Consider the following 24,763-nt stretch of genomic DNA (forward strand, 5'->3'; position numbering starts at 1 on the left):
AGTATAGGAAGTGGCGGGCTCCCATGTGCTTGCCTAATTTCCTCATGTGTATTCTGCAGTGTTATCTTGTCAATGTAAAGTTCAGTGGAAAAATCCTACCTATGTCCATTATCTTGATGCTACTCTAGGGAGGGCAGAGGTACAGAAGAAATTAGAAGCAAATAAGCTTAACCCTGAAGAGAAGGCAATAAATCTGGACCTTGCAGACAAGGGTGTGGCTCTGACACTTATCTGAAGTCAACAGGGAAAGGAACAGCAGTGGCAACTCCAACATAGGAAACGTGGGGCCAACACTTGGAACAAACTAGAACAAAATATGCTCAGGAAATGTTTCAAAATACAAAAGAATTATGTTAGATTAGCTGCTCCAAGTAAAGCTTTTGAAATTTGAATCAGTCATGAGATTCCCTGCAAATGAAATAAATCTAATGGGCCCCGTATACAAATCAGAAATGCAAATAAAAATGAATTACAAGTTTATTAGTGCAACCACAAAATCAAGGGGTGTGACTGCATCCAAAAGCTGACTGAGATAGGAATGGATCTGGGGAAGGTCAGCCACTTCCAGGAAGAAAAGTCTCATAACACAACCACCTGTCAGGTTTGCTGGATCCAAACTCAGGTCACAACCCAAATTAGGACCTGACATTTTTCAAAAAGGGAACCATAAATACAAATCCAGAGCAGGAAGGAAATGAGTAAGGAACAGCTAACTGTACATTCTGCTAGGAAAAGAGTGTTATGCTATGAGCTTTGGGTATACCATCTCATTTTATCCTTATAACAATTCTAATGAAGTTAGTCACATTTCTAATTGATAATTAATAATTCAGACATTCTGAAAAATTAAGTAACACACCCCAGGTCATACTGCTAGTAAGTGGAAGAGCTGGTTTAAGGATAATATGTGGGCATCAGGTTTTTGCAAAACTAAGTTCTTTTTTGTGTTAATTTCCTTTAGGGTTTATTTCATTCATTTGATAAATATTGATAGAGAAGATGATATATACAAGGTATACTCTTCTAGAAGCTGGTGATAAAGCAGTTACTCAGGTTTCTGCCTATAAGAAATTTAATTCAGGACTCGGGGTATAGCTCAATGGTAGACTACATGCTTAGCATGTGCAAGGCCCCAGCACTCCCCACAAAAAGTAGTTTAATTCTAGTTTAGAAGTTCTTCAGAGCCTAAATATTTCCAACTTGGGGTTATAAATAGAAACAAGAGAGAATCAGTGACTTAAAGAATTAAATCCCCTATTTCATATAGGAGAGCTGAGCTGTACCACATAAGCACTTTAAAGCTCACCTGTCCTCATTATTCTGATTCACATATAACTTACATCTGTGTGGGCAACTTGCATAATACAAAAGTTACCACACAAGTTAATGGTAAGAAGATTCAAAATATACCCAGGTGAAAAAAAAATCTGCAACCAGTAGAGGTGTTATTAATATCAGTAGAGAACTACTTAGGAAAGTAAAATGGCAGAAGACAGATATGGCTACTTGAGCCAATAATTTAAAGACCTTCTAAATAACTACTTGCTAAACATAAATAATCTGGATGAGCAAGCCATGCTGCAAGGAGTCAATAAATCAAGTGAAATTCTTGACCTCTAGATTAGATGGTCTAGGTAAATAGTGAGGGCCCTTCCTGCAGACACACGAAGGTCCACAGACAGAGAAATCAATGAGGCCAATGGTGACTGCCCAGTCAAGTCAGATAAGACTGATATAATGTCAGCTTGCCCTCCATGTGAACTCCACCCAAAGGGAAAAGACACCACATATAGAGGGAGAAGGATTCAGATTACTGAATCTCAGACTTCATTAATTGATTCCCCACTGTCCCTTCACCCTCTATCCAAAGAAGCAGAGTAAGGGAGATGGACTCACACTAGCAAGGCCAAGTGACTGATAGAGACTAGAGGACAGCTCAAGGGTTGGAGAATACAGCTTCACCAATGTGGCAAAATGCTGACGATGGGTGAATCTAAGGAAAGGGTGTGTGAGTTTCACTACACTACTCTTGTAACTTTTCTTTTTTTGACAATTTGCAAGAAAAAAAAAACTTAAATAAAATGTACAGCTTCAAAAGGTTGAGATAAAGGGGGAATGAAAATGAAGTCATATCCAAAATAGATTCTGACCCTTAAGATCTCAAACTATCAATATGTACTAACAACCTTGGATATTGTTGGATTTTTTTTTTTTAATTTTTAAAAAAGGACCTGAGAAAGTCTCTGTGGCACTTCTGGTGCCTGTTTTCCTAGGCCAGAGCCAAGGCGTGGGAACGGCATGTGACCTCTGCAGGCTGAGGTGACTGTTGTCTCCAAAGCCAGCCTGGACTTCTCAGAGAATGCCACAGACACCCTCATCTGAGGACACTGACAGTACCAAACGATTAAACAAGGGTAGTTTTTCCAATGCCAGCGGCTGGCAAAAAACTATCAATGTGGGAGTGGAAAAATTCATTGCCAACGGATGAAATTCATTCAAATGACAACGTATTCCATCCCTCACCATTCCAGGAAAGTAGGGAGTGGAGTTTTTTAATGGGAAAGGAAATCTGTTGCTCTATATGCATCATAATTCACTTCATGACTTAGTCAGGAAGGAAGGGAAATCTATTTGAGTTCAGTGCCTGTCTGACTAGTCCCTGTTGACCTCCCCATTCCACTGGGGCCCCACCATGACCCCATCCAACCCTCTGTAAAAACCAAAGAACTGAAATGTCTCCCCTCTGTGCTCTGCAAGGACTCACAGAGGTACTACATTCTACCTGAAGGCCTCAGCCTGACTTCCAGGGAAGGGATTTACCAATGTCACTCAGCAGGGTGAGGATGGCTCCTTCTCGCAGGCCACAGCAGTTCTCAAATTGGTTCAGGTACTGCCAAGAAGTTGAAAAGCAGTGTCAGTGTGAGTGTTCACAAATTACCAATCAGCCCCACAGTATCATACCAGTGTCAAAGCCAGCCCTTGGCTTTGGGGACCTGCTTTTGAGGGAGGCTAAGCAGCAAAGTTGGCAGAACGGTCAAAGGAGGAGCTGGAGGAGGCAACACCCCCAGAGGCTCTCGTGCATACACAGCACTGGCCCTGATGGGGGTGGGGTGGGGTGTCTGAGTCATTCTAAGATGAGGAACTTTTGGTCTCACCTGTTGCTGTAGTCCTGAGGGAAGCAGGCCAGAATTTAAGCTCAGCTCAGCGGCCAGGCTGGGAAGGCATTCACTGAAACCCACCCTCTGACCACTTCCCTGACATTGCCTTGCAACACGGTGATGACAGCAGGGAATAGTTAATGTGCACTTACTACATGAGCTCACTAAGGTTTTACCTGCATTATCTCACTGAATCCTCACAGCTTCTGCTTAGGTAAGCACTACTAGAGTTTCCATTTCAGAGATGGGGGCACTGAGACTAAAGGATTCCAATATCTATCAGTTCAAGAAGCTATCAGAGGGCAGGGCTAGAAGGCGAGGCAAGCCACCTGGTGATTGAGCCTGAGCACTTACCCTTTGCCCAACTGGCCACTTGACTTATCAAGGGGCTCCATGTGTGCTGGAAGTTGGTCTCAAACGAAAACAATGGAGAAAGAAACCTCCCAACTAGGGAGTATGGTCACTAATTAATATTAATATTCCTGAATATTCCAAGGACTATTTACCTATATGGCATACAGACTTCACTCTTTTGTTGTTGTTGTTGTTGTTTGTTTGCTTTGTTTTTTGAGGCAGAATCTTGCTATATTGCCCAGGCTGGTCTGGAACTCCTGAGCTCAGTAATCCTCCTACCTCAGCCTCTAAATTAGCTGGGACTACAGGTGTGCACCACTATGTCTGGCTGATTTAACTTGTTAAATCAATTCTGACTTTGGCATGGCTGGCCAAGTTTGTCTGTGTCCATGAATGTAGATTTTGAACTTTTTAGAGGAGGGAAAGACAGGCTCTTATTTGGAGAACAAAAGAAATAACAGATGACAAGAACTCTAAGCAACAGTGCCCTCCCCACAGTGCCACACTCCAGGTAACAGCAAGAACTGAGGCCTCTGCCTCCCCAGAGATCACCTGCAACCCAGGGGAGTCATATTGGAATTTTCATCATCTTCTTCCTTCATTGGCTCTTTGTTGCCTAGAAGACCAAGTGAAAAATACCCTGCTCCACTTCAAGAATCCTTGGTAATCTGGCCATAGTCACCTACTGCCCACAGCTGTCCGCTAGGAATTCTCTATTCAATTATAACAACAAGGTTTTATCTCCACACAGCTGCAGTTAGTAACTGGATGATTGTCAAAAGGTTAGAAAAACAGGGTGGAAAAAATCAAAGCACTGTCACATTCCCATTTCTTACTGGCCACTCCTGAACCATGCCAGTGACTGTATTCACATCCTGCCAGACAATTCACCATTCCCAGGGCATGCCTACCTCCCATGGCTGGAGAAAGTTCCTCACATAGATCAACCCTCATGGAAACTTTCCTTTAAAAAAAAAAAAAAAGGCGGAAATGCCCAGAAGAATGAGAATAGCACATGATGTGAGTCTGGGAAACTGCCATGTATAGACAGAACAGAATGTGCATCCCTTCCTCTGATCCCCACAAATCATGGACTTTCTAGAGTGAAGAGTTGAGAAGAACTATACTAAGAACAGATCCAAGCTTTTATTTTTCCTAAGTGGAACTTCTCAGTTTCACAGATGAGGAGGAGCTTGTGGTTGGGTTCATAGCAGTGTGACCCCAGCTCAGCTCTTGCACTCCTGAGGCCTGAGATGACCTGACCTCTCTGGTCTATAATATCCATCTATACCACAGAAATCCTACTTGTGCACAAACATCATAAGGCTGTTGAAAACCATAAACAGGAACCATGTTAAAGCAGGTTGTGTAGTGCTGTTCTAGAGAACAGCTGGGGGTAGCACATGGAACCATCCCTGAGATGAGGGAGAGGTGCCAACATCCACCTTCGGGTGTAGGTTCTGGGACAGAGAAGGTCTCTTGGTGAGAAGGAAGAAGGCAAAACCCAGCAGGTGAGTCAGCAGTAGGTCTGGAACCACAACCAAGTGCCCCAATGACTAAGCCAGTACCCTTCCTGATATGCTCTGTGACTCTGTGCAGTGATGTCATATCTGTGGAGAAGAGTCCTCCTCATAAGATTGGCAGCAACACTGACCCTAAAGGATTGAAGTGGCCCTAACATGCAAGTGAAGAAAAGTTTGTGTTGGAACTCATCCAGTCTTTCCCCATGCTCCAGACCTGATGATGAGTTTTCCTTGTTACTTTAATAATCACGGTGAAGAATGTACAGAAGGCCCTTCCCTGACTTTCTCATAAGGGCTTCTGATTCAGTCTCTTGATTCACACACATATATACATATAACACCAGCCAAAGTGGGCACAGAGAGGGGATTTGAGAAGAACAAAAAGTTCAATGAAATCATCATGGCTCCTTGAACTTCCTGGTAATGACTTTGGTCAGAGGTCCTCCTTTCTCTCCCTTCCCTGTGTCCCAGCTCTGCCTTGATGAGCTCTGTACCTCACTACCCTCAAAGCCTCACCTTTCGGAGATCTCCTCCTTGGCAGTATTCCATGGCCAGCAGGGGCAAGTCATTAGGTGCCAAGTTCTGCATCCCCTCAGGGACATCACGGGCAGCCACCACATTGGGGTGATTCAGTCTAAGAAGGAGGAGAAAACAATGAGGGCAGAACCTGAGCTTCAGTTCAAATCCATTTCCCCTCTCCATGTATCAACCTTCCAACCAAGGCCTGGAGTAACCAAGGGTCCTCAGAAACAAATAGAGGAAGACAAGGACCCAGGAACAAGCAACTTACCTCAGTCACTAGGTCAATTAGCAACCACCCAGCTCTACTTCCAGCACCCTGAACTCAAGCACCCTGTGAGTATATCATGTGTCACTTAATTTTCTTTAGAGGGCCCCATTTCTAGTCCTTACTGTATTACAAAACTGCTTCTAAAAGCAGAGAAAACAGAAGGACTTCAAGCTCATTCAAGAGGATGACATGTGCATGCATGTGAGCACATAATCAAGGTGGACACCTGCTCCTTTTCCTTTATTTGAAAGGTTGGCAGAGGGAGCACCTGTTTGCTGTCTTCCAGGCTGACAGTACTACCTCCATGCTTTCCTAGCTCAGGGGACAGCATCCACCTGGCAAGTGATAGACCCTGGCTCCACAATGGAGGAATAAATATCAGCAGTAGGCTCACAACAGTAGAGAGTCTCATGCCACCTTAGAATTGGAAATACAGGGGAAAGAAATTTTTGCTAACAAAGGAAAATTCACCATGATAGCTATTTATTTACTGAGATGGGGTCTTGCTGTGTTGCCCAGGCTGGTTGTGAATTTGTAGGCTCAAGTGATTCTACCACCTCAGCCTCCCAAATAGCTGGGACTACAGGTATGCTTTCATAACCATATAAAGTTATTTAATGTAATAAATAAAACTGGCCACAAGGCCCAAAGTAGTCTTTATATGTTACTTCTCTAGAAGTCTCTAGAAGAGGAGAGTCATTTATTTGGACAGCCTGGCAGGTGTCCCAACAGAGGGAGATATGATTCTCTTTTCAAGATGCAGCAGGCATGGCCATTGCTGCAGATTTCATTTCAGCATCCCATGGCCATGGTAGCAGCTCCCACAGCTCAAAATGCCCAGACCCTCACCTTCTCATGATCTGGATTTCCAGGCACCAGCGGTCTCTGTTCCGTGGGCTGAGCTCCTGCCGGCACTGCTTGATCGCGATCTGCTCACCTGTTTCCTATAGGAAGAGCAGAGTGGGGATAGAAGAATGAACTACCAAACGTGGTTACCTCTTGGGGCTCAGAGACCACACAGTTGTCCCTGAGAGAGCTCAGGGTATCTTCTCAATCTGGCTGCTCTTCTCACCACTCCCACTTTTCAGCCTGCCCTTCTCCCACATCACTTCTACATGTAGAATCTACAAACCCTTTAAGACCTTGCTCCATTCCCACCTCCTCTATGGTATCTCTGCTGACCATTCCTGCCCAGAAAAATTTCTACTTCTCTCCAAACTCTGTTTGGAGACTGCTTCTATAATAGGTTGAACCAGGTGATACTGTTAATATATGACAACTTTGACCTACAAAAATGGCACTCATACTGGTTCAACCCAATACTTCATGCCATATTGGGTGTCATCATTGTTTCATGTAAGAGTTTTGTCTATTCAGAGAGAATACAAGCAGAGTATAAGAGATGGGACACAGGCCAGCCCAAATTCCAACTGTCTTTACCACCTATGTGACCTTGGGGTCACTACTTGCTATGACTCAATATCTTCCTTTATAAAATGGAAATATTGATACCCACCTTCCAGGGCTGTCATGAAGATGAGCAGTGTCCTGTCCCTGGTAGGTGTTTGAAGACCCTACTAAGAGGACAACTTATCACAATGTAGATACTCCTTCACTTAAAAACCTCTGAAGTTTGACTCCAACTTGCTTACCCTGCCACTCCCCAATGGTTCAGGCTTCCAAAATTGCAGCTAAATTACACCATCTGTCCTGGTCTGTGCTTTCCACATCTGTGCTCTTGACCACACAGTACAGGCAATGCTAGCCCCTGACGAAGAGGACCTTGTCTTCCTCTGAATTCTTATAACAGGTAATTCTTTCGCTGCATACATCTATTAAAGAGCTATTTTATATAGGGAAACAGGGCTTTTTCTCTTTTCTTTGTTAAATTATAGGCTTATCCATCTCTGTGGCTTTAGCCTCTATACTAGTAACTAGCACAATGTTCTCTACTGTGGTTTCTTAAGTGGAAGAGAAGGCAATCAATATATTTTGTGTGTGTGTGACTAATCAACTGAATGGTTGGTTCCTAAGGATTAGGAATTAATCCTAAGGATTAAGTCACCTCTCATCACTGGTGTACCAAAAAGCCAAGCGGGGCACATATGAGCAAGGGCTCTGAGACTGCAGAGCTGGCAGCAGCTGCGGCCTCCACCAGGGGGCCTCCAGGATGGTTAAGGGATAGCAGTGTCCCCAGCTGCAACTCCAGTGGCATTAGACTGGAAGCTAATCCAACTACTAGTGAACAACTGACCTGCGTCAGTGTCCTGTGCATTCTGTGCATCCGCAGCAAAAATCTCCTTCAAAAACCTCACACTCAGCACACACCTAGAGAAGAGCAATGGCCTTGCAGGATGGTGGAGTAAATGTGACAATAAGGAAATATTTCAAAACTATACCCAAATTCTACAAATTTTGTGCTTTATAATACACTCTATTTATGTAAAGCTTTATTTCCATGTAAAAAGGGCAAAGAATTACAAACTATAAAGATCTTTAAAATCAACTACATCTATATAGATAATACTGTTGGCCCCTTTGAAGGATATCCTGGAGGCCCTGTCAGACCATTTTCCTAGGTTTCTCATTTTATGAAAATGCATACTAAGGAATCCTAAATGTTCTAAGTGTTACATTCATAAGGCACTGAAGGGGACTTAAAGACATGCACAGGATTGTGGCAAGTCTCCCAGTGTGCATGCTGCTATCCTGATGCATCACAACCTCACATATACCAGACTGGCCAAGATCCTCGGCAACTAAGAAGCCAACTAATAAGAAAAGGAACCACGCAAATCTCCAAACACAATCAGAAGTTGTCTAATTAAGATCACTAAATCACCAGTCAATAAGCCAATTCTAAAACTGGCATTCAAGAACTCAAAGCTTCAGAAATAAGGTGGAAGCATCATTTGACCATTACAGCTCCACTGCCAAAGAACAGATATTTACAACACCTCTAGCACTCTTTCAGAAGCTGCTTTTTAAAAAGCCCAAAACTGCTTTGCTCAAGCTCTCTGAGCAGTTATATGTCTACTTTCTATTTTGATGTTTGTTTTTGCAGTACTGGAAATTGAACCCAGGGCCTCACAAAAAATAGGCAAGCAAGAGCTCTACCATTTAGCTACATCTCCCACACCTACTCTTTTTAAACAGTTCTACTGAGATATAATTAATGCAATATGTCAGTCTACAAATTGGAAAATTGTAGTCTTTTGCTGAACACAAACATTATATCTAACACACAGCTACCACCTGCACAATCCTAAAGCCAAGAAAAGATTTTTTAAATTTTTGAATTAAATTTATTTTATTGGTTCTTTTTAGTTATACATGACAGTAGAATCCATTTGGACATAATTATAAAAGCACAGAATAGGGGCTGGGGATGTGGCTCAAGCGGTTGCGCGCTCGCCTGGCATGCATGCGGCCCGGGTTCCATCCTCAGCACCACATACCAACAAAGATGTTGTGTCCGCCGAGAACTAAAAAATAAATATTAAAAAATTCTCTCTCTCTCTTTAAAAAAAAAAAAAAAAGCACAGAATATATCTTGTTCTAATTCAGTTCCCAGTACCTCTTCCTCCCCTCACTCACTGCTCCCTTCCCTCTATTGATCTTTCTGCCATTTAATCCATAGTTTTTTTTTTTTTTTAGTTAATTTATTGGGTCATACATGATGGCGAGTTTCACTGGTTATGTATTCATATATAAACATAGGAAAATTGTGTCAGATTCATTCCACTCCTGTTTCCAACCCCCCTCCCTTCCCTTCATTCCCCTTTGTCTAATCCAAAGTACCTCTATTCCGAGAATAGATTTTTATAATGATGGTTGATATTAAAGGCTGAGGATTAGATTCTGCCCTTCAATCTTCAAACTCAAACTAAAAAGAGTGAACTAACAAGTCTTGGAATAACAGCAGAGTTGAAAAATAACTTTCTACTTATGGATAGCTCAGTTTAGCCCTACAGTTGTAGGGGAAATCCTAACTTCCTAGGCCTAGGAATGTCTGCAATAGATACATAAACTTTTCCTAACACAGTGGCCCTCACTGGTTCTAGGTAATACTCTAAAACATTCCCATTTTTCTGATTAATGATTCATTCAAAACAGAAACCCAAACAGGATGATTTTGTTACTAAAACTATACCTGCTCTAGAAAGCAAAATTCAATTAAATGGTACAGAAACAGACTATGAATACTGGTTTTGAAACCCTGGAGAGTTTATTGTTTCTTTTCTTTTTTTAAGAGAGAGAGAGAGAGAGAGAGAGAGAGAGAGAGAGAGAGAAATTTTTAATGTTTATTTTTTAGTTTTTGGCAGACACAACACCTTTGTTAGTATGTGGTGCTGAGGATCGAACCCGGGCCGCACGCATGCCAGGCGAGCGCGCTACTGCCTGAGCCACATCCCCACCCCAGAGTTTATTGTTTCTTAGCAGGGAAACTCAGATACTAGTCAATGACTTACTGTATTTTGCTTGAACCCCTGGAGTCTTAGTTCAGTTCTATGAAGCCCAGACTTGCCCTAAACGATCTCAGTATCAAACTCTCTAGTCAGTGGATTCCTCATGTGGGACAAAATTTAAAATTGGCTGTATTCTGAATAAATAAAAGGGCCAAAAGTATTATCTATATTGAATGTGGTTGATTTTTAAGGCCCTCACAATTTGCAATTCTTTGCCTTTAATGCATAAAAATATAAAAGTTGACTAATTGGAATAAAAAACAAATAAAAAATAAAACTTGTATATAAATGTGCAATATAAAGTTCAAAAAAGGTAAGGGTGAAGGGAGACACATCCACAGACCTGATGGCCACCAAAAGGTGCTTCAGCAGAAGTGAGCCAGAAGGTCAGTTTTACATAGGAAACAAAAGGGGCTAGCCCAGCTTCCCTAAGCTAGCCCCTTAATGACTCAGGGGAAACTCACAGGAAACCAGAGCTCCATTTAGACCCTTAGCCCAGAAAAGCCATTGCTTGTTTTCATGGCAACCATGAAACCAGGCCACAGTGACAATTAGTAATAATCTCCTCATTCCTTCTCAGACCCTGACTCTCAAGATGAATGTTTTGGAAAGAAGGTGCTAATCTGGACCCAGAGAGATTATGTGGACAGGACCAAGGCTGGGGAGTCAAAAGGTCCAGAGTCCGGCTGCAGCTTCATCTCTAACTTAACAGGTGAGGGAAACATTCTTTCCTCAGCATTGATCAGAGACTGTGACTCCTTCAATTGTACTTAAAGCAGAGCAGAGACACCTAATGGACACAATGGACTCCAATCTTACCCACAGGAGCCAGAAACACGGGCTCAGGAGACAAATGTGTAACTCCTTCCTCCTTCACCAGGCAAATGTGTGGTGTTGAGCCTATTACTTAAGTCTTTGGTTACTTATCCATAAGTGACTCTACTGTTTTATTCATGACTCTACCTCTTCCAGTGTTGCCAATTAAATGGAACTGTAGCATCTGATCCGTAGTAAGCTTTGGATTAACTATAGCACTATCAGTTCCTTTCTCTGATCCAATGTAAATGTTGCTCTACTCACTTGAAAGGTCTTCTCTTTTCCTATCAGGCTATCTACCTCCTTTCAAGATCTTGCTGAAGCTCCATTCCCTCGAAGAAGTCATCCCTTGCCTCTGAGCATTCAAAAGACACAAGTGGACAGGCATCTAGCACAGCTGGCACATGCCATTTGATAAATGGTAGTCATTATTATTTCCACAATATTTTGTGCTTGTATTTAGACTTACTCAATATATTCCCAAGTACTAATTTTATTACCTCAATTATAAGAACATCAAGGACAGGGTCATCTATTTTTATTTCTATATCCCTGATGTAGCTTAGACCCGCCCAGTAAATTCATAGTGAACTCACTAACCAAATCAGTCTTCAGGACTTTAAATCACACAGACAAGCAGAAGTGAGCTGTATTATCCAGTGTAGGATAGTGCTATTTCGCCGGAAGGATAATTAATATTATTGCCTTCTAATAGCCAGTGCATTACCTCCATCCTCACAAGCATCCCATAGGACCCCAGGGAGTATTCCCAGCCTCTTTTACATCAAAGTATACACAGAATATATTTCAAGGCTTCCTGAGATGTTTTCAGATTCTCCCAGAGAGCAGTTGCCCCATGTCCTGCTGACTGTGTTGGGGATCCAAAGCTGAGGAGGGGATCAGTATCTCAGAAACCTCATAATGCATATGGGAACTTGTGACCCAAAGCCAAGACTGTGACACTTCAGGGTCAGGATTTGAAGCAATATCTATATGATTATAAGCCACTTTTTTTCCTTGAATGCTTTTTCCCAAAAGGTACAGCAGGTTGAAGTTACTAGAGTTACCGCATTTTCTTTTTCCTTTGAATGCTAAATAGGTCTTACTGGAACTATTGGGCTATCTAAACTACACTGCTAAATGGTTTATGCTGAGCATTGGACTGAAGATTTAAGAGCAGACTGACAGCAAGGAACATCAAGGCCCACACTTTGTAGGAAAATCAGAGAAACTGGGAGACCAGGGGTGGGATATTTATTATCCTTCCTCACTGGGATATACAGTTGAATGTCCCTTTTCTGAAACACTTGGGACCAGAATGTTTCAGATTTTGAATTTTTTTTTCTGATTTTGAAATATCTGCATATATATAATGAGATATACTGGGGATGGGATGCAAATCCACTTGTTTCACATGCACTTCTTCCACATAGCCTCAAGGTAACTTTATACAGTATTTTAAGGGCAGCTGCATTTTATTTATTTATTTTTATGTGGTGCTGAGGATCAAACCTAGGGCCTCCCACGCGTTAGGTGAGTGCTCCACTGCTGAGCCACAACCTCAGTGCATTCAGCTGCATTTTGACTGTGACCTGTTGCAAGACCAGGTATGGAATATTCCACTTGTGGTGTCATATGGGTGCTCAGAATGTTTTAGATCTTGGAGCATTTTGGATTAAGAATGCTCAGTCTTAATTGCTCAATCTTAACTCTTTTGGGAACTCTTGGTTTAACCAGAAAGATTTACATATTTTGTCCTTCAAAGAGTGTTTCCCCTAATGCTTTAAAATGGTTTGAATTGAGTGTGAAGAATAAAGGAGTACTAGGAATGAAATACTGGGAAGGTCCCAGGGTGTCTCTATTCATGGGCTCTACCTGGAGAAACCATAGTGGTGAAAGTCTGGTATTTGAACAGCTGTATACCTTCCAGCTCCTTTACTTACTAGCCTAGCCTATTTGGGTACATTACTTAACCACACTGTATTTTAGTTTACTCAGCTATTAAAAATGACAATAGACAGTAGTACTTCCTGTGAGAGTTATTGTGAAGACTAGAGATAAAGCAGGTGAGATAAGGCTGGGAGTGTGGGTCAATGGTAGAGCACTCGATTGGCATGCATGAGGCCCTGTGTTCCATCTCCAGTACCACCAAAAAAAAAAAAAAAAGCATGTATGATATTTACCCTAATGCTAGCATATGATGGATTCTCAATAAACAGTGGGTCTGATTAACAGGCATCATTTCTCTGACTATGAGTACCAATTCTTAGGCTTTTAAAAGTAATTTCTCCTGGGTTAACCACAAATTTTCTTCCACTTGCAGACAAGATAAACCACAAGAGTATTGGAAAATGAACATCGTTAAGCATTATACTTGACTGGAGTTAAATAACCAATACTAATGCTTCAGCTACCCTGTTTAAGAGGCTTTGAATAGAACCATATCCTACAGAGAGCAGCTTCTCACATTCTGATCTTAGATAGTGATTGAAGGCCTCCCCTGAGCACCCTGAAGCCCCTCAGGGCTTCCCAAACTGAGGAACTACCCACAAGGATGACAGAAAGCTTTCTGGGCTGAGCAGGTTCATCAGAGAGCATCACTAAAAGTCTGTTAACATTTGGCTCCTCCCTCTCTCTCAACCCCTTCCACTGTCCCACCACCAAGTTTGGTTCATTTTACACCTAAAATAACACTTAAATGTACCCACTTACCATCATCTCCACCACTATCAGTCAGTCCAACCTCTCACTTGGGCTACTCCAAAGACTTCCTAACTGGTCTCTCCACCTTATTACAGTGGTGCCAATGGTGTCCCAGGATCAGCTAATTGTTCAATATTCTTAGTTTAGTAAAACTTGGTTGTTCAACTGTTGGTGGCTTGAAATTAGTCATGCTGGGAATAAGTAACCCCATGGAAATGGTTGTTAACACTAAAAACCAGAACATTTATTTTTCTTCTTTGTTGTTGCTGTTGTTTGTTTTGTTGTTTTTTGTTGTTCTGATGACTGACAAAAATTTCCCAGCACACTACTGACTGCCTGGATCCCATCCAATGTGCCCTTACAGTCAGAATAAGCCTCCAATACCATGGTCCTTCTCCCCAACTTTGGATCAAAAGTAAACCTTCTCGGGTTAAATTTCCTATGAATCTCTGCAGGCTTTGAATAGAAGCATATTCTACAGAGAGCAGCTCCTCACATTCTACCTTTAGCTGCCTACCCGCTGCACACCTTGCTCTCCAAGTCCCCCTTCCAGTCCCACTGGCCTTGCAGTCCCACCCACTTGAAGCACCATTTCCATGGGGATGCCCCCCTCTGACCTCCTGACTGATCCTACCTATGTATAAGGTATCAGTGTATGAGGGGTCTTCAGACTCACTTATCACAATCAGAAGTACACATTTATAATTAGTTGATTAACGGCTCTTTTTCTTCTCTTAAAAAGTTTGTTTTAACCACCATTTAAGCCATAACACACATTCAATAAATACTTAAAGATGAACTGAGTGAATGATTTTGTGCACCTAATACATACATAAGATCTTCACTATGCCAAAATCTAAAGAAATCCAGAACTGACCCATCTTGACATGGCACTCCTACACACAGACAAAAAGTCAGTCTATGAGAGGCATGCCAAATGAGTGGAGATAAGGAATTCAATGGAAGAATGAATTCCCAGGGAATGAAGCAGCCTGTGAAAAAGGGTTGATGGAGGTGGCCTACAGGCCTATTCCTGGAGGAATAGGCAGAATTTATGTAAAGGAGGAGAGGGAGGCTTGTCCCAGAGACAGGGCTCACAGATTAACCTGTTGGAAGCCAAGGTGCTAGAAGGCAAGGTAGACAGGCTGTGGAGGAACCTCAAACAACAAGAATAGTAGTCAGCTTCTGTGTTTTTTGGTTTTTTTTTTTGGAGGTGGTACCAGGGATTGAACTCAGGGGCATTCAACCACTGGGCCACATCCCCAGCCCTATTTTGTATTTTATTTAGAGACAGGGTCTCACTGAGTTGCTTAGTGTCTTTCTGTTACTGAGGCTGGCTTTGAACTAGCAATCCTTCTATCTCAGCCTCCTGGGACACTGGGATTACAAGTGTGCACCACAGCACCTGACTAGACTTTTTTTTTTTTTTAAAGAAAGAAAGAAGGCTTTTGAAAAGGGTAAGTACTGGGAAGCAGTAATACTAGAGAATAGTACGCACGCGTGCGCATTCTTTCTCTCTCTCTCTCTCTCTCTCTCTCTCTCTCTCTCTCTCACAGGTCCACATCTATAAAGCCAAAAATAAATTCCATCTGACAAAAGCTTTTCAAGTCCAGAGAGCAGACAGAGGTCATACTGGGCTAGAGATAAGAGACTCAGGGCACATTACGACAGAACTTTTTTTTTAAGGAAACCAGGATGTCTGCAGTTAAGCTGACTCTAGAAGCACTAGGCTGTGTAAAAAAAGTAACATAGTCAAGGTTTATGTGACTGCAGAATGATCTGGCTCTTTTGTTTTAATGCTAGCTCCTGGCTATACTGACCAGGACAAATATGAAGTAGTTGTATATCTTTCTTTCTTATTTACTTTTTTTTTTTTTTGGTACTAGGGATTGAACCCAGAGGCCTTCTACCACCGACCCACCACCACCCCCAAAACTCTTTTTATTTTCAGACTAGGTATGAGACTTAGGTCTAAGTTGAAAAGGTTGGCCTTAAGCTGCTGATCCTTCTACCTCAGTCTCTCCAGTCACTGGGATTACAAGTGTGTGCCACCATGCCAGACTTGAGATAGTTATATTTCTAAGGGCCCCTTATCCATAGGGTTTGCTGAAATCCTTGTTTCCAAGTTGGGTGTGTGAATATTATCACCTGTGGAATAGTACTCTGCTCTCTAGGTCTGACACCCACATTCCTTGGGGGTCCTTCCACTGGCTCAAAGTTGACAGGACTCAAGACATGGCCTGGAATGCTTTCCAACTAATGATACAGGAGAGTGACCATAATGACCTTCTGACATAGCTGGCTAGCAAACTTGATGACCCTCTCACTCACTGCAGCCAGGATCCTGGAAAGTGGTTGGTAGTTTCCTATCCCCTATTGTCACAAAAGATCCTCAATAGCCCTTAACTAAAAACCATTCCTTCAAGGATTTCAGTGGGTCTGATTTTGGGGTCAGGAACTTAATTTCAGTTATTTGGTGAATGAAGATTCCCTAGAGAAATGGTCTCCAAATTGGATATATGTTCTCTAAGTTTTACCCAAGACTGAAATCTTAAAAAATGAAAAATAAAATTGAGTTTCTGCACACAGCACTCTTCTCAGATCATTTATTGTGCTATGTCTGACACTGGAGGTAACCACAGGAAAGTACGCAAGTAGGTGTTCCATGAGCAGGAGGGTGGACAAGGGCAAGTTACAGCCCCACTTGGGCAGAACTATTGATTTTATTATGCAATTTAAAGTTTCTCATACAGTGAACAAGCAGCTTACAGAGAGTCCTACAGAAAATTTCAGAGCATCTAACATCTGCACAAACACAAATGTGGGAGAACTGACACTTCTAATGTTAGAAGGACTAAACACGATGAGGATCTTATCATATTCAAAAAGATATAAGTTCAAATAACTAAAAATTATCTGAAATATGGACTTTCATCCATTACCCTCAATAATATGCCATCCTTGTGTTCAAGCGGGTCTGTGTATTTTGTGCTATAAATAATACTGGAGAGACATCACAATTAACAAATATTTAAAATATTTTAATTTTTAAAATATTAAAAATTTTATTCTCATCCTTTCAATTTGTCTGTCTTATAACATTTATCAGCATGTTATGTATTAGTGCCTGATATTTGAATATTCTCAGAGACATATAATGTAAAATACGCAAATGGGGTTAAGCACTTAATTTTTTTGTACTATTTAAGTAGTACAGTTAATAGAGGTTTGAGAGTCAGCTTAGCAGCCCCCTCCCATGGCCCCTTTCTCACTCTCCCATATGACCACACCAAAGGGGAGGTCTTCTGTCCACTCAGAACAGTGAGAACAGAAGCTATGAAAGGGGGCCATCTTCCCACTCTCCTCCCCTTCCTCTGCTCAGGCTGCAGAAAGCCCCTACCTGATTGTGCCATCGGATGACGTTTCCAAATCCCCCTGTCCCAAGTCGTTCTTTCATTTCCCAGGCCCCACATGTCTGGGTTGGCAAGGAAGGTGACCAGCTCATATTGATGCCCTGCTAATTCTGTAAGCAATTTGGGGTGGAGGACAAAAGTTAAGGTTAAGGTTCAGGTGAAAAGATTGAGCTCAAGGAGATGGAGAAAGTAATGAGATACTACTGCTTTCCATGTGAGAGAAGAAAAAACTGAATTCGTTTGTAAGTAAGCCAGTTTGTGTGGTTTGTTTGGGGTGGCCAACTTTGGGCTTTCTCACCTTCCCCCACCTTGTCTTCGAAGAAGCCAGCAGGGAAGAGTCACTCGAGGGAGATGCTGCCCCACACGCTACGACTTAGAAAGGGGATCCCCCACCTGACTCCTGCGAGGGGCGCCTAGACTTGCCCGCCTTCTGCCCAAGGGGGCAGAGACAGAATCTATTTCTGAGCTTCCCCACGGTCACGTGTGTCTTTACAAGTCAATGAATCACGGCTGTCTCCCAAACCACCCACCTGCGGCTGGGGCCATCCTGGCCAGAGCAGAGAGAAACGCTCCCGCGCCCGGAAAACCCCGGTTTTTAAACTCCACAGAAATGTCTTCAAAGCCTGAAGTGAGGGGAAAGGAAAACAGGACGGGGGAAAGCCCGCCCCGGGCAGAGGGGACACCAGGTTGTAGGTGGCACCTGGAGCCCCCGGCCCACCCAAGGGACTCACCTGTCGGCGGGGACGCGGGACAGGGGACAGGCTCCCGGGGGCAGGGGAGACAGGGGCTGGGGTGGCAAAGCTGGGGGCTCTGACACCCCCCTGAAGACATTAAAATGTTGGAATCTTAAACCAGCGACTTCCTCAAACACTTCCTGCTCTGACGTCACGATCACATGGGCCCTGGCCGGCTCTTAAAGGAACCGCGCGGGGCTGCGGGGCAGGCCGCCACGGTGCCAGCGAGCAGAGCAGCACGAACCTACCCAGCCCCAAGAACCCTGCCCAGGTGACTCCCAGGGCTCAGGGAGAGGGTTTGAAGGTGGCTTCCAGACAGCTCTGGAGGAAATCGGGGAGACTGCTCACTAAGATGAAAGAATGGCCCTAAAATGAACTAATACGCCCGTGTTCTTAGACGAGCGACTTCTACCTGCAGCGGTTTCTGCGACAGGGGTTTGGGGATTTCCTTACCTGACACTCCTAGGGTGAACTTGACACCGCTTCCTAGACTTTTAACTAGGTGGAATTTCCCGCGCCCCCGCCCCCCGCTAGGATTGACTTAGGGACTGTTTATAAGAATTGCCCGCCTGTCCTCCCACAGCGCTCCCCTTGTTTGGCAGCTACTTGGCTTGATGTCAAGAATGAAAAATAAGAGCGGTACTCCTCAAAGTGACACCCCCTCAAAGAGTCCCAGACAAAGAGAATCGAGTAGTGTTAAACTAACTTGGATTTTCATCTCCAGTAAGGCGGGGGAAATTATGGGAAACTCTCAAGCCTTGAGATTCATGTTCATCACCTACCTACTTAAAATTGTAACAAGGTCTTCTACCATTGAGTTTCTCATATTAGCAGTCAAAGGCAGTGTGTGTGTTGGCACATTTTACTCAAGCAGGAAAAACCATATTAAAAGAAACCTGATGATAATACTTGACATTTTCAGAGTGCTTACCTTGTGCCAGGCACTATCCTAAAGTCTGTACTTAGATTTCCTTAATCTGCAAGTCAACCCTACAAATAGAAAATATAATATTAATATCATTATCCCCATTTTGCCATTGAGAAAACTGATGAACAGGAAAAAGTCTTTATCCCAAAGTCACAGAGCTACTAATTGAAACTAAATCTCAAACCCAAGGAGCTTGCATGTTCTGGGTGCATGTTCTTTAATATTTGGTTGAAAGTAGCATGCTAAGAAATTCAGAAGGCAGAAAACTGAAATTTGAATCTACATAATGCTATGGATGACCTCTGATGTTAGGGCAAGTTACTTAGCCACTCCTACATTCTTAAAATAAAATACAGGCATTATTAGGCTGAGTTACATGAAATTGCCTTTTCTTTAAAAAGAGATCAAGACATTAGTAACAAAGATCAGCAATTTCATCTGGTTCAGCCTAATAGCAGCAGTACTGAAGGGCACATAAATTGTAAAAAGAGGCACCAGAAGAGTTGTGAGGAAGAAATGAGGTATTAGTAAAAGCAACACTTGATACAGGGGACTCTCCTGACTGAACAGAGCCCAGGGCTTGAAGTTAATTCATAGGAACATTTCTTAACTCAAAAATATGAGTTGAGGGTGCCTAGGGCTGTGCTAGGCTCTTGGACTGCTCTTTTGTTTATTTATTTATTTTCTTCTTTTGTGGTATCTCATACAGGCTAAGCATGTGCTGTATCACTAAGCTATAGTATTTCTTGATTACCCTATAGTCACATTTGAATTACATACTCAACTTCAAAGTAAGAAAAAATAGGAGTTAATAGACACAAAGCACTTTGAGTAGTGCCTGGCAAAGTCTAGGCATTGCACTGTTTAATAAATAACTTTTAGAAATAAAACATATTAACTTAGCACCTATGTGTGCTGGATACTATGTAGTCTTTTTCCTGTATGATGTCATAAATGGTTTCTCTTTAGTCCTATCATCTCTGAAAATTAGTGTCCCTAAGAAACTTATCAGGACATTTACTAATATGCCAAAGGTTTACTCTACACCACTGAAATTTAAGAGTTCTCATTTTGTTCAGCTCAAAATAGCTTGGTTTTCAGCTGAACATAAATCATTCTGATGAAGTCGTAAATTAATAGGTTTGGGTTTTTTTTTTAATAAATGATGTGCCGGGAAGGGGCCTCTGGAACTTATCATGTTCCAAGATATTTATCATGTTAAGCCCTATTTTCCCTCCAGATAAGACCATGTCCAGATCACTGCCTGCATCTTGTCTTTATCTTGCTCTGGTAATGTAAGCAGACTGTTGACAGATATTTTTCAGATGCAGCAGAAAAATGTTCCTTTTTCTTCATGCTTTGAGGCTGAGTGTGCTATTTAGCTGTGACTAAAGAGTTATCATGAAACACTGAACAACATGGGACAGCTGTAGGCATCGTTGATCCCCAGGGGACCCCAGCAGTATAATTTGCATCAGAGGCATTCAGAATCTTCCTGGAGTTACTAGACCCATAGACAGCCATCCATTGTGGGGAGATGAGGACCAGGCAATATAAAATTAGTGCTAATTCATTGTGCTACAGAGATAGTACATCATTAGAAATAGGGATAAAGTTTATGAGTATCGTTGATTATAAAATGAAATCTTGTTCCCTGAGGAAGTCAAAGATAACTATCCTCTTAGTTTTTTTGTTGTTGTTGTTGTTTTGTTTTTATGTTATCAGTTGGTTAAGCTCTGCTCACTCACCTAATAGCAACCAGGTGAAGCAGCACTGAGCTCCTTTGAGTGAGGAAGATTGTTTTCAGCACCATCTGGGGGCTAAATCATAGTAGAAGAAGCCAGTCTCAGAGATAGGGATAAAAACAGACCCCTCAGGATGGATTTCCCCAGCCCTCAGAGTCAGCTCTGCTTTAGTGATTTTAGCAATTCTTTTATTATCCTTCCAAGTTGGTTTAATCCTAGACCTGCAGAGAGAGGATTCTGCAAGTCAGGTCTTGCTCCGTCAACAATACTCCTCTGCCAGGAAAGTTGGAAAAACATGTTTAGTTAGAGGACATGAAGAAATCTGCCTTTCTTTGCAGGGAGTTAGCGGGAGGAGGTGGACTGATGGAGACTGATAGTGATAATGAACCTTGTCTCAGATATTTCTAGGCTCAGTGTAGAACTGCAGAAAAGGAAGTAATGAAGAGGCAGGCAACTTGGACTTGAGTAATGGTGAAAACTTTAAGAGGAGCAGAACCAAACAGACCATCCTGTCTCAAACTTTGGATGAAATACTGAAAGCCAAGGATTTGGGGCCCTGAGTCACAGTCTCAGAAGGAATGAAAGCTTGGGGGTGGAAATCACTTTGTAAGCTCCCTTTACTTTTATACACATGTTTTTATTCCTGTAAATTCCAATTAAAGAGGAAGAAGTCACTAAAGGGCAACTTACCATTCCTTGACCTTGGTTGTAGGTATATTTCTTTGCTCATCTCAGTTCTGAGTGTTTCCTTTTGCTCTATGAGAGCAAAGATTTTGTTCACTGTAGCATCCCTAGTTCCCGGTACATATAGGTACTCAATAAAAAATTGATTGACTTGAATGAATGAGGGAATTAACAATGAAAAGACAAGTGATTCTATACTCTTGCAGTTGGTTATACATGATGTCTGGAATCTGAGAGATGTGGATTCTTATCCAGGCTCTGACTTTTCTTGGATTTATAAACTCAAGCAGTTTACTTAACCTCACTAAACCTCAGTTTTCTATAAAATGGAGGCTAATAAAACCTATTCTTCATGGTTATATGATAATGTATTAAAAAGTACAGAGTCAGATACTTATTAAACCCCTTTGAATAGTAGTTATAAATGCTATTGTTATTTGTAAATTATTATTATTTGCAGTGTTGGGGGCAGTGGGGATTAAACCCAGAACCTTGCACACAAAGTACACTACCACTGAGCTATATGTCCAGCCTTTTTTTTTTTAATGCTATAACTTAGAAATCAGCTGAGATCTCTATCCTTTGTAATTCAAATAAAATACACTGAATGATTCATTCCTTCCCTTTGAAGTACAAGATCTCCTGTCTTTTACCCTTCCCCTCCAGGAGCTTGGTTTCAAAAGAGGTATATGATGGCAATGAGGCAGGTGATATGTTTCTTACTTGCTTCCTACTCTGACTTCCTCTTTTTGCTAAATTCTTAACTGACCTTTCTAAACAGATCCTCCTCCCCACCACAACTTGTTATTTTATCACCACACTCTATTCTAATCTTTCTTAAGATTAGAATTTTAATATTATTTGTTTCTTGTTTATTGCCTGCTTCACCCAATATTGGCAACTCCCTATGTGTCCATTCTTTGCCTGATTGTTCAAGCTAATATGCAAACATTACCTCATGCTGGCCATACACAATAATAACAGCAGCAAACATTTATTGGTCAAAAAATAGGTGCTTACTCTGATTTGCATAAGTGTCCCCCTAAGGCCCATGTGTTGAAGACTTGGTTCTTAGCCTATGGAGCTCTTAGAAGGTGGTGGAACTAGTAAGTGAGGTCATCAGGGCCATTCCCTTGAAGGGCATATTGGAACCCAACCTTTCCTTTTTCTTTTTTTGCTTCCTGGCCACCATGAGGTGAGTGGCTTTAGTCTACCACAGGCTCCCTGCCATGAAGTTCTGGCTCATCAAACACCCAAAGCAAAAGGGCCATACAACCATGTCCTGAAAACACTAACCAAAATAAACCATTCCCATTATAATAATTGTTTATCTCAGATACCCTGTCACAGTGATGCAAAGATGACTAGTATTGTACACTATAATTATTTATTAGAGATTTGATCAGTGTATGGATCTTTTAGCCATCTGAGGATCGTGGAATCTTTTTTCTCCTCCCCTCACCCCTCGACCCCCCAAGATGTAGAAGTCAGCCCTTTCCCAGGATTTAATTTAATGATCATTCATAGAAAGACTTAATATTTGACATTTAGTGTTTGATTTGACCAAGAGTTTGGAGAGGTGGATAAATTGACATCAAAGTGTCACAAGCCATTTAAAATTAAACATCAGAGAACTTCAAAAGTCACCAATTCCATAAGCCCATTCTGAGCCATGCATCTCAGCTTTCCCACTCTTGCGCAGCTTCTCAGGCCTCTGGTTTTTAACAAAGAACCAGATTTCTCTCCATTTTTCCTGCAGAGCAACCAGCAATCCTCAGCCACAACTCCCAACCTCAGCACCTGAAGGGCCAGGGAATCTAAAGTGGTTAGCACAGCAGCTTCACTTTGATTTTGAATGCCCTAGGCTATGTACCTGAAGGCTCTCTATTTTGTGGCTGACTGTTCTGCCCTACCAAGGTAAAACTGCTCCTTCTCAAGTTGACACTACTTACCCCAGACCTTCTGATAATTTTAGCACTATTTTCATGACCAAAGTCCTGGGCCAAACAAAGGGCTAACTATACACAGTGTCTAATATCTTTTTCTGTCTGCCCTAGCAACCACTGTCTGAAAGGGAAAGGGCCCAGCAGTGATTTAAAAAAAAAAAAATTTTGTAGTTGTAGGTGGACAGTATGCCTTTATTTTATTTGTTTATTTTTATACGGTTCCAAGGATCGAACCCAGTGCCTCACTCATGCTAGGCAAGCGCTCTGCCGCTAAGCCACAGCCACAGCCTCAGCCCCCACCCCTGCAGTGATTTTATTTGAATTATGTTTCCTCTTAGAAGATAGAAAAACTGACAGATTTTGACATTAAATAACATCTCTTCCTCTTTGCTACTTCTAATAATTACTAACTGCCAATCTGAGTGATTTCACACTAATCAAGTACATGGATAAGCAAAACAGGCAAATACAGCAGAACTAGGAGGGATAACTCTTTTTTTATGTTTATTTTTTAGTTGTAGTTGGACACAATATCTTTGTTTTATTTATTTTTATGTGGTACTGAGGATTGAACTCAGGGCCTCACACGTGCTAGGCGAGTGCTCTACTGCTGAGCCACAACTCCAGCCCCTAGAAGGGATAACTCTTAAGAGGAAAAATTATAGATCCCTACTCATTTTATTATCTGAGGATATAGGCTAATTTACATACACAGATATTCTCTGCTTCATTTCCATCATTTTTTAAAAATCAGAGGTATAATTCATATATAGTTAAATTTACCAATTTTAAGTGTATAATTTAATGAGTTTTTAGCAACTGCACATAATTTTTAACTGTCAGAAGAATCACTGTATGAAACATCACTCCAAAAATTCTCTTGTGCCCCTGTGCTGTCAATCTCTTCCCTTTCTTTCTGCCCTCCAGCCTCTGGTAACCTCTGGATCTGCAGTCACTTTAGTTTCATAGTTTGGTTAGTTTTAATTTAACTTCTTAGCTACGTTTTCTAGAGAACTGCTAAGGTGTGGCCAGACTTCTGGGTTGGGTTGGATTTTTTCTTGCTAAGGAGTCAGAGGAGGTCACAGATGATCAAATAGCTGACCCAATAGGGATGGGTCTGATTCAGCCACCCCAGAATAATGCAGGGATGACCTGGCCATGGTGAAAAAGGACTGCTAATCGCAGAGACTTCAAAGCCTATGCCAAGAATGAGGAAAAAAAGAGAGAGGGAAAAAAATCTGGGTTTGAGGGTGGAGGAGTAGAAAAGGCCATAAAGCCTGCAAAGACGGGAACATTAGGTAAAGGCCTGAGCTGTGATGCAATTCAACTGTCAGACCCAAATCCATCCTGAGCCCAGGCTTCTTAGTACTTCTGCTTGTCCGTAGTGTCAATCCCACCTACTTGCCAGTCCCAACTTCTTTCTGCAAGAGGCTATGGGTGACCTCAGAGCTGCCACATCACTAAAGAAGACCAAAAATATGCAACTCCTAAAGAACACTG

The 24,763-nt window shown here is 42.0% G+C and overlaps 1 protein-coding gene across 7 annotated transcripts in view; it reads right to left on the bottom strand.

The window, feature by feature from the left end:
* The window catches only part of Ikbkb (inhibitor of nuclear factor kappa B kinase subunit beta), a 48,981-nt gene extending 30,866 nt beyond the window's left edge, over positions 1-18,115 (bottom strand). For 4 of the 7 annotated variants that reach the window (XM_058578900.1, XM_046443094.2, XM_058578901.1 and 1 more), the window contains exons 1-5: positions 17,958-18,115; positions 17,214-17,336; positions 6,675-6,769; positions 5,552-5,669; positions 2,821-2,890 (exon numbers count right to left, since the gene is read on the bottom strand). In XM_058578900.1, coding sequence (XP_058434883.1) covers positions 2,821-2,890; positions 5,552-5,669; positions 6,675-6,769; positions 17,214-17,318 — 388 coding nt within the window. In that variant the 5' untranslated portion in view covers positions 17,319-17,336; positions 17,958-18,115. Of the gene's footprint in view, positions 1-2,820; positions 2,891-5,551; positions 5,670-6,674; positions 6,770-7,341; positions 7,403-17,213; positions 17,337-17,524; positions 17,705-17,756; positions 17,910-17,957 lie in introns of those variants that run through there. The other 3 variants (XM_046443091.2, XM_046443092.2, XM_046443093.2) reach the window with 3 other exon arrangements.
* Positions 18,116-24,763: the final 6,648 nt, after the last annotated feature.

Source organism: Marmota monax, unplaced genomic scaffold (genome assembly GCF_021218885.2).
Source record: "Marmota monax isolate L192 unplaced genomic scaffold, Marmota_monax_Labrador192_F-V1.1 WCK01_AAM20220418_F8-fsc00252, whole genome shotgun sequence".
Taxonomy (NCBI): domain Eukaryota; kingdom Metazoa; phylum Chordata; class Mammalia; order Rodentia; family Sciuridae; genus Marmota; species Marmota monax.